At 44.0% G+C, this 19,319-nt stretch overlaps 1 protein-coding gene across 3 annotated transcripts in view; it reads left to right on the top strand.

The window, feature by feature from the left end:
- The window catches only part of gpc3 (glypican 3), a 127,632-nt gene that overhangs the window by 54,021 nt on the left and 54,292 nt on the right, over positions 1 to 19,319 (top strand). For all 3 annotated transcript variants that reach the window (XM_005719482.2, XM_005719480.2, XM_005719481.2), the window contains one exon: positions 15,246 to 15,931. In XM_005719482.2, coding sequence (XP_005719539.1) covers positions 15,246 to 15,931 — 686 coding nt within the window. The remainder of the gene's footprint in view (positions 1 to 15,245; positions 15,932 to 19,319) is intronic.

The raw sequence follows: 19,319 nt of genomic DNA, 5'->3' as shown, positions 1-19,319 counted from the left end.
GTGTGTGTGTGTGTGTGTGTGTGTGTGTGTGTGTGTGTGTGTGTGTGTGTGTGTGTGTGTGTGTGTTCGTTTTAGTATGTTTGACCCTGCAGTTCAAGGACAGTCTTGTATGTGCCGCCTCTGGCTCCTCCAGTCTGCACCCAAGTGGTGTTTATTTAGGGAGCTCATCTACCCACAAACACACAAACGCACACCAGCCTAACCTTGTTCGCTGAAACACATCACCCCGAGTTCTACACATATATCAGAAAACAAAAACTCTGGAGTTTCTATCCTCTGTTTCCAATCATTTACGTTGAAACACACATGAACACACACACACAGTGTCCTGAAGCTCGCAGTATGTCCTGCAACCCTGCCTCCCATCCTACTGGATTAATTACTCTCCTCGCTGCCTGTGATCCCCGAGAGCGTCTGAGCCGCGTTAGCCGGCCTCTACCTCTTGCTGGTGGGCACAGAGATGGCAGCGCTTGCCCATTCATCACCGTGACTTTGGGAGGAGAGACACGAGGGACGGGGCGCGTAGGCGAGCACGAGCAAGAGAGAGGGCAGAAGTGAAGGTGAGACTAAGGTGGTGGGAGAAGGGGAGCGTAAAAGAGCCCGGTCCCTGCTGACCGAGGCCCTGATTAAAAATTAAAAGTGTTGCAGTTTCGCCGGTTTCAGAGGTTCAGAGTGTAACGCGTGGATTGCTGAGGTGATTCTCAGAGGAGGAGACGGAGGTAGTGAGGTGGCTGAAGAGGAGCTCTGGGGCTGTGGGAGTATAGGATTAGGAATGGGGGAAGAATAGTAGGGAAGAGACACATCTTTACCTGGAGATAAATAACCTAACATTGCTCAGCTCGGGGACTCTCCCCATTGTTTCTGCCCCAAGAATATTGTCACATTCATTTTTTTTACCCTGGTGCAGACATCTTTTTTACTGTAGATGGATGAGGGCTGGTGTAGGAGGGGCTGGGAGGGATGTGGAGGGGGGTGGATGGCCAGGTGGAGATTGGTGCAGAAGGTTAGCGCAGCTCTACGTAATGGAGACAAAAAGGAAAGCAAAGACAGACAGAGGAGACAAACTGCACAGCGTGGATGCATGCATGCGTGTGTGTGTGTGTGTGTGTGTATGCGTCGGCCTTTGATCAAACCACTTGTCAGGCTGCTTGTGAGTGTTTGTGAGCCCTATTTGTGCCTCCGCGTGTCTCATTTGTGTGCTGGTGGCTGAGGCATGCACCGTGCAAAACTGGGATCAGCCTTAACAAGTGCGCGTGTGTGCGTGTACGTGTGTGTGTGTGTGTGTGAGGGCACAGACAAGGGAGTCCTGTTCTGCTTGTGGGATGAGAAAGCTGCGTGTGTGAGGAAGCAGTGAAGAAGAGGAGGGGAGACTGGGGAGGATCGAGGAGGGTGAGGTGTGTCTCAGCCATTCAGGCGGCGTAGGCGTATGTCTTTCATCTCATTTCTCACACAAACAACAAAGAGGCTCTGCAAGTTTTCCCCCCGTCATGTACAATACCCTTTCCTAACTCTCACCTATTTATAGTAGCACAGGTTGAGAAGTACCGTACACCGTTGCAGCATCACTTAATTAGGTGCTTGTTTACCAATAAACTCAGCGTGGCAAACGCAGCTCAGAAACTACAGTGTATGAGACTCAAGTCTCTTATATGACAGGTAGGAGAGGGAAACTGGCTTATAGTCAGCCTGGAGTGTTACTCTAGTCCTGGTAAAGGAGGAAAAGGACATTTTTAGTAGGTTTTTTTAGGATTGCTCTTTCGTATAGTTAAGCCACATCACTAAGACAAGGAAAAACGTAAGCAGTCACAGATGCAAATTCAAGCACCGCTTGGTGCAAAGTCACAAAATTGTGGGAGGAAGTGGCGGAGGCTTATTTACATAATGTTTGCCAACAATCACATTGACGGTTTACACAGCAGCAAGACTCGCAGAGCAGCTGTGATGACGTAACCCGTAACCCAGACAGTGAAATGTAAGTCCATGTTTTTAAGAAGAGCTGTCGGATTTTTCTTCAGCGTTACTTTCTGAGAGGGAGCGCGTTAGTACCAAGCCTCACGTCGGAAGTTATTACCCTAGTTTTGCAGAAATGACTGCGAGTCCTTAGAAACAGCTGGCTTATTTCACGCAACAGTGTTTCCCACCCAGGTGGGCTATTGGTTCTTTAACGGGGCATGCAAAAAAATATTTAGGCAGATAGTTGTAATGTAATATAAAATAAAATACAGATTATATTCCAAATGGGAATAAACTATAATGGAGCTTGGGGCGATTCATTTAGGAGCAAACAGGAGCTGCTAATTGCATGTTTTCCTGCAAGAGATGCTTTATAATGTTTATGGCACATAATTACCAAAAAATAATAAAATTAGGTTCAGAAGAATATTCTGGTGTTATTTATGTTTATACAGATTCTATCTATATTTACAGTTTTCACAGGACTCTATGCAGTCCTGTGAAAAACTCATTATACCCCACGATTCAGTAGCGTACCAGCTTTTTCTGTATGACTTTATTGGTCTCTCACATCTGTTTGGAGGAATTTTGGCCGACTACTCTTTCCAACATTGCTTCAGTTCATTAAAGTTTTCCGGTATTTAGTCATTCACTGCTCTCTTAAGGTCCGGCCACAGCATTTCAGTCGGGTTGAAGTCTGGACTTTGACTGGAACATTGCAATTGTTGCATGACCCACCTGTTGGACACATGGCCTTACATGTGAGGAGTTCATGGTCAACTCAGTGGCTGTAAGGTGCACAGGTCCTGTGGCTACAAAGCAAGCCCCTCCACCACCGTATTTGAGCAGAGTCTGATATTGTTGTAAATTTGCTGGGACGTCCTGTTACAAAGATTGTGGCATTTTGATTACACCAGACCAGCAAACTGCAAAAACTTCTGCTTTAATGGAGATTCTTGCACTTGCTGATGATCAGTTAATCAAGTGCAATGGACTAGCAGCACGTAGCCGCTAATCTTTCCCGGCGACGCCTCTGAACGTCACCAGCCTCAGTCCACCGCTTCTGAAGCTCTAAAAAGTCCTTGATGAACTTTTCTTGAAAATCCTCCCAGGTCTGCAGTTATTCCCGCTGCTTGTGCATCTTTTTCCTCCCACATTTTCACGTTTTTAATTTCGCAGTAATATGCAGCAGTCTGTAAACAGCCAGCCTTCACAGCAATGACCTTCTGTGCCTTTCCTTCTTTGTGAAGGGGGTGTCGATGAGCATCATTTGGACAACTGTCAAGTCTGCAGTTATCCCGACGACGGTGGTTGTGTGCAGTGACCTAGACTTCACTGTGAGATCTGTGATGTTTGAGTATTATTATAACGTGAGATACTGCATTTTAGCTATCAGCCATCATCAAAAATAGGACAGAAAAGGTTTTAAAATATTTCATTTTGTCTGTAATATGATTTATAGAATGAAAGTAAAACATGAAAGTTTACCTTTTTGAATTAAATTACAAAAAAATGAACTTTTTCTCTTAATGTAACTGTTTAAAACGCTCAAGTTTACATCAAATAAAACTGCAGGAATATTGTTTAGACTATAAACTCAGGATAGTCATCAATACATTAACAGTTTACAGGTTTCCACAGTTCAGTCTCAATGTGAAACTTGAATCAACATTACTGACCAGCGTCTGACTGAAGGACTACCAGACATCAAAGCGGACCCTATTTTCCTGCTATCACCGCCACATTGGTTCCAGCTGCTGTGCTGTTTGACGTGATGCAACAACGTATTTATTTTCCATTACCGCTTTACCGCAGCACATCAAAAATATTGACACTGCATGATTCCCAATAAATGAGCTTAAAAAAAAGCCCCTGCAGTCTCCTCCTACGAGTGCACCAGATGTCCTGAGATTTGGGGATTATGCCAGTTTGTGAAACAAGAGACAGAAACAATTAATCTCTTGACCAAAGAGGAAGAAGGATTCGGATCTCAAACAGTCGGATTTGTTGCCTATAAGCCCTTTTTAATCTGAAGCAATTATTTTCTTAAGCACGATGACACGGCGGTTTGCAAATTATAATAAACCATCACATTCAGATTGATAAAGGGCATAAAAGCCTCTCTGGGTTATTAAAACTAATAAGCATAATTGGCACTAAATCAGGAAAACAACAGAGCAGAGACCCCTGAGTTGTGTTTTAACATCTGAAATATGCATTAGGCTTAGTACCCCAAACATCATTTCAGCAACAGACATCACAATCTGGTTAAAGCCTTTTTCCAGGACGTTCAAATGTGTTTTGCTGCCGTAATTGACTACAACATTGCATCTGGTGAAAATCGTCATTCATGGTGTGTGGCGTGCAATGTTCCTTTTAAATTTAGCAAGGTGATGAGAAGGATATATTTGGAAAAATATCAGCAGAAAGGATAAACAACAGACCTCAGACAACCGAGAAAACTGGCTCCTCTCATTTTCTAGAGATTGTGTGTGTGTGTGTGTGTGTGTGTGTGTGTGTGTGTGTGTGTGTGTGTGTGTGTGGTCTCCAGAAAGTTTTATTACCAGGGCTAAAGAGAACTTTGAATTTTGGAAATGGTCAATGCTCAGATTCTGGAGGAAGAGTGAAAAGTATCAGGAGTATCAAGAATCTTTGAAGTCCAGTGAAGTTTCTGAAGTCGGCCATGTCCTCTACTAGTGTCCACTTTGCTTTATCGAGCCTAAAGTCAGCCCAGTCACCTACCCAAAGAGTGTAGAGCAGGTCAAGCTTCCATCTGCTGACAGAGTTTATACTGATTTTCTTTTCCAGCAGGATTTAGCATCTGCCCAAAGCTACTGCTAGCCAAATCGACTGACCCAAAGCCCACAGAGACTCCATAGAGTGAAGGAGAAGCACCTGACCCAATAATACAGACGAGCTCAATGAGTGTTGGTGTCTTGAAGAAAATCCCATACTTTATCTTTAGTGAAGGCTTAGCTGAAAATTTGGGAAACATGAGCGTCCAAGGTTAGCTTGCCTGCTGTTATTTCACAACAATCAAAGTTTTGTAAAGTCAGGCGTTTCTCCACCAGGATGAAATGGCCAGAGTCCAGTGGGAGAAGGTTGTGGTGCTGGAAACAAAGCTGTTGGCAGATTGTTTCTATCTCTCCATCTTTTCTGCTTCCACGGTTTTCAGCAGCAACCAAACAAAAGCCTGGCTTCTTGCCTCTGAGCTGCCTGTGTGGGATGAAAAACATTGAAGCACACTTGTTGTGAGTTGTGTTCACATTTTGACATATAACCTGGTTTGTTCTCTCGCTGACACATTCAGCAGACAAAGCTCAACAGAATTTCACTTATTTCACTAAAAACTTTATTATCATCACGTTTGCCGACGGCTGATGCTGCACCGATGCTGTGAGCGCTGCGGTGCTGCTGAGAATCATCGTTTAGTTTTGCCAGTTTTCCTGATGTCTCGGTCACACAGGCGCAGAGACCTGTTCGATTGGCCACCGCGTAGCAACCACCTGTCGCTGGGGAAAAATTAGTGTTGTCCCACTGGTTGCGAGTGGTTGCTGTGAAATTGATCGCTAGGTCAGTCACGCCAGCCTAAGTGTGTATTCCCCGACCGAGGCCCCGACACATTCACCCGTACTTTGGAAAAGCATAACCGACTGATTCTCCTGCCCTGCTTTGTTCTCTTGGTATTTCTATACTGTATTTTTTAACAGCTTGCTTTAGCAACTTCTTTTTAGATTACACTGTTAACTTGGTTCTTGCATCACAGTTTCTCTAAAGGGTTAAATATGTCACTTTTCCATCAAGTAAGAAGAAAACACCCGAAGAACATGAGTATTTTCTTAGAATTGAAAGCAGGCAGCTAAATGTGTGCATATACTGCCAAAAACATGGGCTGCGAAGAGAATGAATGTCGTGAACTCTATTGAGACTGCGTGTAAACCGAATTTGTCTCAGAGCAGGAGAATAAGCAGCGGCTTTATGATTTTTAAATGAGCCTCTCAAAATGCTGTCTTAGCTCATTCACCTTCCTTTGTTTTTCCTGGCATCCATTGTTGTCGTCACCACGATCTGGAGTTCCTCCAGTTTACACATGAAACAGCGATGCACTGATGCATTCTCTGTCATCCTCTGAAGTCTGGCTTTGTGAGGCGTCGTCTTCTTTGCTCTTTGACTTGTTGCCGCTCCCAAACATTTCTTTTGACACAGCTGCCTCCTTTTTTCTCAAAACTCTTTATCTTGCCTCTGAAAGCTATCTCAATTTTAGTGGAAGCTTCTCAGCGGATCTTTCAAACACTGTTGTTAAATCAGCATAAATCTGTAGCCTTTGGCTATTTCCCGCTGATATTTTCTCTGCACTTCCATGACCTCTGCGCACCCCACCCTCGACTGTGTATTTTAGCTGTGATACCTCCCACCTCGGTGACAACTATATCGATAAGCTGAGCTGCTGTTTCTGAGCTGCAGGGTCCAACATTTCCTTTCCTTCTTGAATGTGAAGACCTGCAAGAAGCCCAGCTTGTGCCTTTTCTTCCTCCACCACTTTTTTGTGCTCAATTGTTTCTGGTAAAAAGCTCCATATTTCCATGTCCTACATCAAAGTCTGTCAGCATGTTCCTTATCCTCGAGGCCACCCATCTTCTCTCAAAGGTGAGATTTTACACTCCTCCTGCAAAAAAAAAAAATGTTGCAGCCATTTTCCCCTCAAAGTTAATCATTGTTGGGCAATCAAACACACCTCACACTGATTCAGTGTTTTGAGTCACATCTGAACCCACGTTGACAAACCGGGAGAAGAAACACTCCTCACACTGCACTCTGCGGCTCTGTAATGAAACTGTCATCGGTGTCCTTCAACCCACATGGCTTGAGGCAGTCAATTACAAACACGATCACACGCTAACACACACACTCAAAGTCCATTTGATCTCATGACAAAGGATGGGAATAAGTCGTCTTCAGGCAGTCCTGACACTATAATAGTGGCATCATGCAAGGTGCATCATTATTTTCAGGGAGAATGTTCCACATATAGACGAGCCACAATTAATTATTAAAGTGGCAATGACCTGGCCTTTAATCTTTTATTAAATTCAGCTTGTAATAATTAAAAAAACCTCATCTCATTTGTTCACACACACATACAGAAGGTTAGAGTGGGACTTCATGATAGCTCGAGCAACAGGACTGTAAAGTGTCAGAGCCTCCAACACGTGTCAGGTTAAAACCTGACGTGTTTTAACTTTATTATTATTATTTTTAATCCACCGAAAGTTATTAGTCTGGGTTTTATAATTAAGGAAGCCTCCTCTCATGCAGCCTCACTATTTCCCCTCACACTGTGCACCCATCTGCTTCAGAGCTTCAAAAACATTTGCTGCTTCTCCTCATAAGTTCTCTTCACTTCAGTCCGCTTCTCCTTTTATGTGTCATAAGCCCGACTTCAAAAAAAAAGAAAAAGGGGATCACGAATCTCATCTTTTATTACTGCGAGCGCATCGTGAAATGGCAACGCAAATATTCCCTCTATAACATTTGTCTCTGTTTGAAATTGAGCTGTTCAGCATTAAGCCGATGCATGGGCGTAATGCGGCGCAAGCATGAAAACTAGCATGAGGGTGAATGAGTAGGAGTGCATTCATCACGAACCACAGGATCTACTTAGAGATGCATATTGGATTAATAGAGCTCGGATGCTTAATTTGGAGTGGAGTGCTCGCGCTGCGTTAGTCGTGACCTCTCTCATCTTCGATCAGATGTGGACGGACGGGCTGCGGGCTTTTTATCCGCGGCCTTGAACGGCAGCCCCAGAGAGCAATAACGCCTATGGGTGTGTGTTGGGTTGTGTATGTGTGTCCTGTCTCTGCGTCTCGGTCTGTGCGCTGGAAATGAATCCATTATTGGAATAGCCTTTCACTCAAGTATCACTTTTCTGAGTGGTAGGATTCCTCGGGGTCCGATGTGTATTTTGTCTGCGAGGCGAGCGTTTGATTGGGGTGTCAGGTCTCTCTCACCCGTGGCTGAGTTTTGGCGAGAGGAGTGCGACGTGTCTCACAGCTCTGGCACTGCTTGACTCCAGATGCCTTTGAATGGAGCTTCAAAGCTCGCCTCGCTGAATGTTTCTCTCCACACGTTCTGGCACCATTCACTGAACCCCCTCCTCCTCCTCCTCCTCTTCTACCTCCCCTCCAGCTCTCAGTTGTGTTTTTCCACTTCACTTTTGCCCTCGCGTCCTTCCCACCTCGCCGTGTCCTCTATTCTGCTGCACACCGTGTCCTCTGACAGCGCCTGTTTGCCGGTTAGAGATACAGCACGGCTCAACTTTGACCTCTGCATTGGAGGCCAGTGCCAGAGATCAATGGAGTCAATGGTGACAAGCAGAAATATGGAAGCACGGGAGGAAAGAAAAACTGGCTGCTGGCGTATCTGTATCACCCAGGAACAGCAATTTCTATCTCTGTGTGTCTAATGCTTCCTGTTTTAGATTTTGATGGTATAAGAAGAAGTAATCGTGGATGTGGTTTATTGCTCTTGGATATGTTTTCCAGTCAATGAGATGATGTGTTTCTTATACTTGGATAGTTCTAATGATATTTGGCTGAGCTGTCAAAAAGGAGGCAGGCACAAAGCACACACAGATGCTACTTTTATTGCAGATTTTTTATGGCATTGGCCCCACTTCTGAAGGTGAAAAACAGTCTACGCTCCACGACCCACGTTTAAAAAAAAAAACAACCCACGATGAATGGAGAAAAAAACGCTCCAAATTGAATTCGAAACATTTCACGTTTTAACCGTTGTCGTCTGCACCCATCAGCCGCGGCTTTATTCCCCAGCAGTGGCACCTGTGGGGAATAAAGCCAACAGGTATGATAAACTGAGTGGGAATATACACTCATCTTAATCCTTCACAACTGCTTTCTTTTTGTAGCTGTCACAGTAAGTAAATAGTTTTCCACTAATTATCCCAAAGCCGCTTTAGATATTTGTCCTTTTTTGCAATAAAGTTGATATTCTTAGCAAATTAACCAGAGCTTAAATGGAACTTGGTAAGTGTGGAAAAAATCTTTTGCATTAAAAATTATTAAAATATTTTGTGCTCTGAGCTCCAGTGAATCAGTTTTCTTTGTTGTTGTGCTGTTTGATGAGCAGACCTCTGCTGCTCTTTGTGAATTCAGGCAATTGCATTTTACAATGTATTAAAAAACCGTGGCTGCCATACATCACCATGGCTGCTTTCCAACTCTCAGCCAACCAGGTAAAAATAAAGTCTGATACTTGCCAGCTTATTTTCAAACCAGTGACTTCTATGTCTGACCTAGCTTGGTGGTTCTCAAACTGTGAGACCTGTTTAATAGAGGACAAAGTCTTTGCAGGTGGGCGTGGAGAAAAATACTGAATGTACACTAAGTAAGCAAACATGGCTGGTAATTATGAACAAAAATTTGGGGATGTAGAGTCTATGCATATCATATGTACATATGCATATATGTACGTAAACATCAAGCTTTACATTTCTTCATGCTTGTGAATGTTTTCATCCTTCATTGTGCTCATCATCTGAACTCTATTAGCGTAGCTTGGCATGCTTCACAGTTTAAAGTGATTATTATTTATCTTATACTGAGCCACTGTGAAGCCCCTGCAGTTCCTCTGTCTGAAACAAGCCAGTATGGCTCTCCTGCCTTTTAGCCATCTTCTTTCTGATTGTCAGCCCCTTGCAAATACACATGCTGCTATAAACCGAATGCTATAAACAGTCTGCATCCTGTGCTGTGGATACATCAATGGAAAGTACAGTATGTTAGGCCCAAACAGAGTTGGCCCTGCTGTATGGTGGAAAACTTCATTTCATCTATTCATACAATGTCACCTTCAGCTTTTCAAACCAGCCACCCTGTGAGAGGCACATGGACCTGTTTTCTCTAGTGGCTCATACCCAGTGTTACATTGCAGCAGAAGGACGGCACACAAAGATGAGCTATGCAGTGCGCCGCGACTGTGACAGCAGCAGCAGAAGCTTGGAATTCAATATTTGGTATGACCACCTTTATTCTTCAACACAGCCTGAGCTCTCCTAGCTTTCTTTCGCCCTGTCTGAGTTTTCGTGTATTTTGTATTTTGCTTGAGTTCAGCAGTAAAGCTGCTGTTTAGTTCAAATCCTGTTCTGTGTGTCCTAACCTGCCTGGCCCACAGAACCACATGTGTAATTTTAATTTTGAAATAGTCGTCAGTATGAATGGAGGAAGTCAGAAGAGAGGTCTGTAAAACACAGCAGAGGCTCTGTCATGGTTTGGGCTGCACTTCTGCACTGATCTTGTCAAAACTGATAGAATATAATAGAATTATGAGCACAGAAAAGTGATCGACCAGATTTTGATCGACCATGTTATAAAATCTGGAAAGCATCAGATTGGCAACGGCTTCATTTTTTAGCATGGTAATGATCCCAAACTCACTGACAATGCAATAAGTGTAATCCTGGAATACTATCAGTCAGTCAAAAAGGAGCCAACATCCAAAGAAAAACTTGGAAAGAGCGTCAGAAACCCTGGAGAACTATTGCTGGCTGAAGCTCAGGCTCCTCAAATAAATAACAAAAAAGAAATGAGAGATGACAAATTTTGCCAATTTTTTTTTACTGAAATAGAAATATTTGAGAACTATTTTTTCATTAATGCATCAAATTATGAAAAATATCTTTTAACTGTCTCAGAACTTTAGAAGTAAAGTTCTGTTTGTGTGTTTTTATCCAGTGCAGCTTGGGACTGCTACCTAGATTTTAACCTTCAATTAATGTAGAACAGATAACGAGTCTTGTTGGACTTGAAGATTATCCTGAAATAATAAACCACATTTTCAAAAAATATACACAGAAGTAAAAGTGCTGTATATTTTTTTTCAGTGGATCCGAGTGGACTGTATGAGTTTTTGGAGAAAAAACCCCCCAAAACAAACCTCTCGAGTTGTTTTCTTATTAGAAGCAGACTACGAGTAATAAAAGCAGTGTATGTATTTTGTTTATTTTACTGCCTAGCTGGGAGGAAACATTAGCTGGACGCTCACAGGGCAGCAGTTAAATGAACACAAAGAAAAATCTGTTAGCGTGTGTGTGTATGAGTGTCCTTACACCTGACTTACACCTCGCCATCCCACCATGGTCCGCCAAATGTTCGCCCTCGCTGTCACCACCTGGCTGCTGCTGAGTGCTCTGATTGCATTGTGCGCGGCTGCGTGTGGGCACGTGCGTGTGTGTGTGTTTGTGTGTTCGACGAGGTGCTCCCTAACAGATGGAGTAACCTAATACACCTCTCATTTCTACCCCGCTGTCCATTGGCCCTCATGGTCTGCTGGTGATGTTATCAAGGCCTTACCAGCATCCTGCCTGCTTTGTTCCTGGAATCAGCCGGCCCCGCCCCGCTCTGCCTCTCTGCCGCCGTCCCGTAAAGCCCCGAGCAGATGCAAATGTACAACAATCTCGCAAGGGGGAAAAAAGGGCTGTCAGGTGGAGCGGGTCTCAGGTTACCTGAGTGCAGAGTGCTCTGAGTGAAACGTGCCTGGAAAATGCAGCGCACTGTTTACAGTCAGTGAACAGATGCTGCTTTGTTGTAGCTCATAAAATCACGACTGAACGTCGACGCTGCTGGGAGGTGTCTGTTAGAGTCAGCCTGCGCACGTGCTTGGTGCACCCACAGACACATGATAAGACAGTTGGATCATCACCGGCCCCCTTTAGAAGCCCAATCACCTTACATCAAAAGTGTCACCGTGGCACCCCCGCCAGTCCTCTGTCTGCGTCCCGGACAGGTACGGCTTTGTTAACGGGACCAGGTGGCAGCGACTCCTCCATCCGTCTCCATGGCAGCTAGAGGTGAAACTCCATCAGCCAAATGGATTAGTCTCATTGGCTGGGTAATTTATTGATGTTTTCCTCTCAGGGGATAATGGGTGTATGGGCCGCTGATTGATGAGGCAGCACGGTGCATGTCTTTGCCTTCGCAGCGTGTCAACCACAGGCAACGGTCAGCCAAGCCTGGTACGTTATGAGCCGCAGATTTATGTACTTATACGTAACGTGGAGACTGATGGGCTCCTGAACATCAAATATGCTTATTTGACAGGCCCTTCATAGATTACGGGAGCGCCTGTTTTATGTCTGAGCTGCAGTCACTTAAAGGCTTTAGATGTCAGAAAGAATTTACCTCATTGTGCCGCAGATTTATCAGACTTATTTTACTAATAACATGAAATGTGTGATACTTGATCGCTGCTTAATTTGGGATTAATGGCTTGAAATGCACAGAAACCAGATATTATGAGAAATTCGCATAGTAGAGGTTTACTGGACCGCATTTAGTCAATCCGACATGAGCATTTCAAGGCCTGAGAAAGATGAGATGCCCAGATGCCTTGGAGTAAACAGGTGGTCTGTCAGTAAAAGGCCTTCAGTCTCAGGAGAAACAGCTTTCCAGCAACCAGCAGCCTTCTGCCTCCATCCCTGACGCTCACAAAATGAATGTTACTGCTAATTTTAAGCGTGACCTAATATGCTGCTCTGGGCTCCTGCTCTTGTAATGCGTGCTCTTGACCTCGTACACTTGTATCCGGCGTGTCACAGGTCCCCGACATACGGCCCCATTCCCCTCCATTAAAGGATACCTGATCCCGTCCAGGCTTTCACCGCTGAAAGAACGTGAGGAGCATTTGCAGGAAATGGGCTCGCAATGGTTCATGCTATGACCCCGGCTACTCAGAGCCATTGAATTGCATTTATGAAGAGCCCTCTAGTATTTCTCTTTACCATCGCAAAGTGGCTCTCCTCTTTACGGCGTGAGAGATGCTACAGGTAGCGGCTGAATTTCAGGGTTTGATGTGGGTGGATTTTTTTTAGAAACCGCTTTGTGAGCTGGATACATTTTCTCACTGCCTCCACTTTTCAATCGATAACCAAATATCTGCTTGTTGAAAACTTTCTGTGCTCATCTGCGAGTTCTGTGTGTAACCGTGTGTGTGTGTGTGTGTGTGTGTGTGGGTTTGTTTTCCCTCCTTTCAGTCTGTCTCCTTGTCTCAGCTGGCAATCTGCACATCTGCCTCTTCACTGATCACAGAGGGAAGTGCTTCACAGACACAGCAGGACAGCCGTAGAGTGAAAAACCAAACAGATGTGCGCTGCTCCTGAACATCCTCCAATGCTTTTCTTAACCTTTAGGCAGCCAGCGACTGTTCTGCTGAGCGAGCAGGCTGCTTACCTACACATTAGAACCTAAAGCTGCAGTTTACTCCAGCCTATGATAAAGTTTGCTTAAACAGGTTCAGTATTTTATTAACTAAAGCTGGCTACTTACAGGGTCGTTACTTCACAGGATTCTCTTTAGCCAGTTAAGGCAGCATATTTCAACACTTTCAGCATTTTAAAGTTGAAAACCAACTTTGAAACTCAGGCTTACAACCTTGAAACATGGCAGTGAAGCTATGCAACATCAAAAAATGTTCTAATATTTTCTGTTATTTCCAGAGCTGAGCTTAATTTTCCCCGTACAAAGGCAAATACCTTGTGCCGCAATGAACACGATAAACCGGGACCAGAAAGATTAAAATGATTCAGCAGCAATTCAACAACACAAAAAGGTGGATTTAGTGTCAAATTATTAATAATAATATGCTCTGATCTGCCTGCTAGTGTGCAGTTTGGTTGCCATAAAAGGGCAAATAAGTGCGCTGCAGACATTCATTCGTGCTAGCAAGTAAACCACAATCTGGTTGTGCTATATTTGTTTATCCTTTGATCTGAGACTTTGACAGAGAATCAATTTCTTCTTGTTTTTTTCTTCAAAATAAGTTTCTGTAAATTAATAAATTGAAACCGCTGAGCCTCAAAATGAGTTGAAACATTTGCAGCTCATATCAGTGTGTTTTCACCTCACTTCACACCATAAATAGCAAAGCTGGATCACTTCGGGCCTGCTTGCATTTATGCATTAGCTGCTGTGTTTCGAGTCCTACTAAACATGGGAAGAAGAAATTGCACTCGTTTCTAAGGTTTTACATATCGGATGATAATAAAAATCTTAAAACGAGGTAAATATAACCTCAGATGAACAAAAACACTGTGAATGTTTAATTTGAGGAACGAATGTGTTTATTCCTCTGTGAGAGTTTACTTAGTTTACAGAATTCATTTCAATCATAGTGAAACATCTCATATATATGTATTTATATCCTCATGTGGATTTGTTTACGCATACACAGAAAGTCACATTATGTCCTAAAAACAGAGGAGTTAAATTGTTTCTCAACGCCAAAGCTCCACATAGGCTTCACTGACCTCAGAGAGGCATGAAGAAAAACAAATTAAACTATCCAAGCAGGGAAAAACGAATAACAAAGATGAAATGGCTATTTGTTGTAGCACATAAACCAATAACTTCCTCTAATGTTCCCTAAACCACTGTTTTTCCTCTGCTCCTCACAAAGCATTTGCGGCAGTCACTCCCAACAAAGTGATATAGTGGACTAGCCGTGGTATAAATGGGATTTCGGGATCTCACGCTATTCTCCCGTCCAAAGCTTCATTTCACTGAGTCCCGGCTCCCCTGCTAAGTTCAGTAATGGAGCTTTAAATCCCCTCTGTTGTCGGGTCCTCACTCATTTTGCAACTGGGTCGATGATGGAGCTCCCGCTTCTTGTGCCACCTTGTTGATAAGACTTCACTTTGTGCCTTGAAACGCCACTGATTATTTTCTCTTCTCACAGTGGCCCCTGCTCCACTCCCTCCTGCAGGTTTTGAATGCTTTTCTCCTCACAGACATCCTTACGGCCATGCCTCTCACACTTGACTAATATATTGACGTTACTGGTGTCTTTTTACGATTCTGTGAGCTTTTTACAGACCGTTGCTTTGTACTGTGGAAAGGTCAAAGCCAGAATCTCACTGTTTATCTATTGGAGAAGCTCGTTTGAAGCCATCACCCGTTACTGTAATAACACGCATGTGTTCGTGCTTTTCCTCAGAGTGTGTGTGAGCACATTAGAGGAAAACAACAAATGGAGAAAAAGTGGGGAAAAGGGAACGCGAGGCTGCGCGTGGGAAGTTTTCCCTGGCTTTGATCGTTAAGGATAGGATCTTTGTTTGGGGGAAAGCTTCTGTTTGAGTGTTTCATGTTTTTGAGTTAAGCTGATGCCTGTTTGCTGAGAACTTTGAGGTAATTGTAGTGATTATTAAGGCGTCACTGAATGAAATTTTTGAGCTTTCAGAAGATGGCCTGACTGTCACCCTGTCTCACTCTTTTTTGCAGAGGCCTTTGACCTGGTGCTGCGCCACGGACGTAACTCCACCCTGACGATGCTGAAGTCAGAGTTCCCGACTCTTGCGAGCGGTGCCCAGAGCTCTGTGGGGCAGCTGTTCCTGGACATGTCGCTTTACATCCTTGGCTCGGACTCCACAGTTGACCACATGGTGGCGGTGCTCTACGGCCGCCTCTTTCCGCTCACGTACCGCCGCCTGCTGGGAGGCAGTGGCACCTCAGTGTCCGAGGAGTGTGTAAGAGGAGCTTGGAAGGACTCGGGAGCATTTGGTCCTTATCCTAAACTGATGATGACTCGACTCTCTCGCTCCCTCCTGGCCACACGAGTCTTCCTGCAGGCGCTGAACCTGGGCATCGAGGTCGTCAACACCACAGACCATCTGCGGCCCGGCCGAGAGTGCAGCCGGTCCCTGCTGAGGCTGTGGTACTGCCCGCACTGCCAGGGCATGCTGGGGCCGCCGGCCTGCAGAGGCTTCTGTCAAGCAGTGATGCACAACTGCCTGGGGGGAGCTGCAGAAGTGCAGCCTCATTGGAGGAGCTATATAGATGGACTGGGGAAGTTGGCTGGTGCCATGAGGGGAGAGCAGGATATGGAGGCTGTTGTTCTTAGACTGCCCACAATGATTAAACTGGCTCTCAAACACGCCGTGAATACCCGCAGCCACCTGAACACCCTGGTGAGTCCCGTACACTAACACACGTACACACTGTAAGATGTGCTTTTAAACTGAAGAGGAATAAATCCAGAGCGATGTCACAACTTGGACCTGCTTTATGGTCATCAAATGTGATTTGAGCTTGGTATTTATCATCCCTCTGCAAATGCAATGTTACTTTCTCCATCTGCATTTGTTTGTATTCCCAATAAAACTTTCTTCGAGTCATCACTCGAATATGAAATTTGCTGCAGGCCTGGTAAAAACCACGCACGGGGCCTTTTATTTATTTTTTCACTTGTTGGTTTAGCTTTCCAGCCCCGCATGCTGCTGCCTATTTAAATGTTAAAGGTCTGCAGTATGGGGGCTCTGTTGTTGAAGTTACAACCTGCTAGAAGTCTGGTCTTTCATCTGAAACCCTACCAGAAAGGTCCCAGCAGCTTACAATACTTGCTGCTTTGAACACTACGAGATGAGATGTTGCTAATCAAGGCAGCAATCATCTCATTTTGATCTCAGCAGGTTGGAAGAGAACACAGCTACAAATATCACCTCAGTTGTGGCCATGAGACGAAAACACTTGATAACCTTGTTTATCTGGATTTTCAGTTTCGAGATGATTTGAATAAATTTCTCTGAATGTTGTTTATTTGCTTGTTTTCTGGCCTATAGCGCATAATCACTGCAGTCCTCTCACTGAGCCGACCCACTTTCCTTCTGCGCACATTAAAAGACTGCAAATGATTCATTTATATTATTCTATAGTGTTTTAATTTTACCTGAACTCTTGGTATACCTATGGCAGTAATGTGAGAGTCTACGTATTTTTTTCACCTTTGATTTCACTAAATCTCTAATCGTGCGAGCAGAGATTTGGTGACACCTCCCGCTGTAGTATCACACTGATAGTATGTATGCTTGTAACCACATTAGACCCGCTGAGTCACATCCTTTTTCAGCGTTCGGTGCTGAAGAAGACAGGCTGAGACGTTTCTTCTGCCTAAGACAGCAGGCTGCAACACATTACTTCTCCACATCCAAAGCAAAAATGCACTTTGGGTGGAACTGCATTAAAAGGAGAAGCAACAAGCAGGCAAGAGAGGGATGAAGACTAGCACGTATCAGACAGATGCTCCCAGCACGTCTCTCTGAAACTTGTCTCTCACTTCTCAGCAGCGGTGACCCGTTATGTGTAGCGTTAACTGCAATAAAACCATCAAGTTGGTTCTTAGCCCACATGCGAAGTCAGACAGAACTGCTTATGAAATATGAAAGGCCCTTTCTGCTGGGGTTACAGAGCTGGATGTGCTTTTTCTCCTGGATATCTGCTGAACTTTTCACTCTCACACCCTGAATCCCCACAGTGACCAGGTTTTCACTCTGAACCCATCATTTATTAACGCACAGGTTGACCTCACTTACTCTGCAGTGTGAGGGTGTGGCTGCATCTATGAATCACTGACTTGTGGGGGAAAGCTCACTTTCTTCTGTGTGTGTGTTTGAGATGGATTTTTTTTTTAAATTCTTGTCTGTGGTACTTAAGACTCCAATTCAAATCATCATGACGTTACATTGTGTTTATGAGTCTGTGTCCTATATATGAGGCAGAACGGGGCTGCTGTGACAGTGTATTCACTGACTCGGTGAAAAAGTGTGTGTGTGTGAGAGACAGAGGATGTGAACGTCATCTCGCTCCTTTCTTAGTGTCACAGAAGGGACAGAGCTATTGTCTCTCTCAGAGCTAATTGTGTCACACTAAAGAGCCTCACCCAGAGTTAAACACCTGAATGAAGGACCACTAACTACAGTGGTGTCAGGGTTTTTTCACCTGTATAGACGACCTGCTGAGCTTAAAATTAACTGACTTTAAGCATAGCATGGTTGTTGGTGCCATAAACAGCTGATCCACTGGGTTTTTTCTTGCACTACCATCTCTAGGGCTTACAGCGAAAGATCTGAAACAGAGAAAACATTCGCTGAGCAGCAGATCTCTGGGTGAAAGTTTTTCATGCAGAAGTCAGAGGAGAATGGCCAGATTGCTTCAAGCTGAGAGGAACAGTAGCTGAGTTACCACCTTGTTTGTAGGCTCTTCTACATACTACCAAGGTGTGCAGAAGAGCATCTCTGAACACACAAAACACTGAACCTTGAATGAGAAGAATACCAAACTGGGTGTCAACTAAGAACAGGAAACTGAGGCTACCATTCACACAGACTCATCAAAATTGGGCAATAAAAGTCTGATGAGTCTCAATTTCTGTTGCTACATCCGGGTGGTAGGGTCAAACTTTGGCATGAAACATAAAAGCATGGATCTATCCTGCCTTGTATCAGCGGTTCAGCCTTCGCCTGGTGGTTTAATAGCGCAGGCGATATTTTCTTGGCATACTTTGGCTGCCTTAGTATCAGTTAAGCACCATTAAAATACCACATTCTTCCTGATTATTGTTGCTGACCTCGTCCATCCTTTTATGACGTCAGTGTACCCATCTTCTGATGGGCCTATGCACCATATCACAAAACTCAAACAATCCCAAACTGGTTTCTTGAACATGAAAATGAGCCCTATGGTGAAAAAGCTCCCTCCCAACAACCAACAAGCAGCTTTATAGTTTATCCTGTTTGGTAACATGTAGAACATCAGCTATAAGATGAATGATAAGAGAAAAAGTGAGAAGCAGTAAAAAAGTTTTTTAAATGAGAAGAATATACAGAATTGCAGGCAGGTGACAAACATGGTGACACCCAGAGACAGCTGTGGCTGCAGGGACTGGTTTCATGTTGTCTAACCAGCTGTGCGGTTCTTTTTAAAATCTTGATGGAATTTCTTCAAGGTAGTTAAAGATCAGAATCAGAATCAGAATACTTTATTGATCCCTGGGGGAAATTATTTTTTGTTACAGTGCTCCATTATAAACCAACATAAAGATGACCGTTTTGTGGTCATTACACTAACTTTTTTATTGTCACCCCACAAAACAAAAACAAATGCATGCACTATTTGTTTAATTACAAATTTTGCCACAAGATCACATGATGACGAGGTGACAGCAATTTAAAAGGTTGAAAGTAAATCGTGGACTTAAAGCGTGGATGTAAACGGCAACATGATTGTTTGGATGGATTTTCAGATATGATGTACCTTTGAAGCCCAGTTTTCACTATAAATGAAACAGATGGAAAAATTTGAATTTTCAGAAATGTTTATTCGTCATGGAAACTAAAACTGTTGGCAGAGCTGTCAAAAATGTAACCTGAATTAAATGGTGACTTGTTGGGGATAGATTGATTGTCCACCACAGCCTATCAAAATCATTTGCAGGGATACCAAACAGGAAGTGAGTTCATAGTGGTGACAGCATTGTGCCATCACGCACCAGGGTGAGTTATAACAATGACAAACCCTGGT

The sequence above is a fragment of the Pundamilia nyererei genome, unplaced genomic scaffold, assembly GCF_000239375.1.
Source record: "Pundamilia nyererei isolate P.nyererei 1_Seehausen unplaced genomic scaffold, PunNye1.0 scaffold00001, whole genome shotgun sequence".
Classification (NCBI taxonomy): Eukaryota; Metazoa; Chordata; class Actinopteri; order Cichliformes; family Cichlidae; genus Pundamilia; species Pundamilia nyererei.
This window is presented reverse-complemented; position numbering and strand designations above follow the sequence as displayed.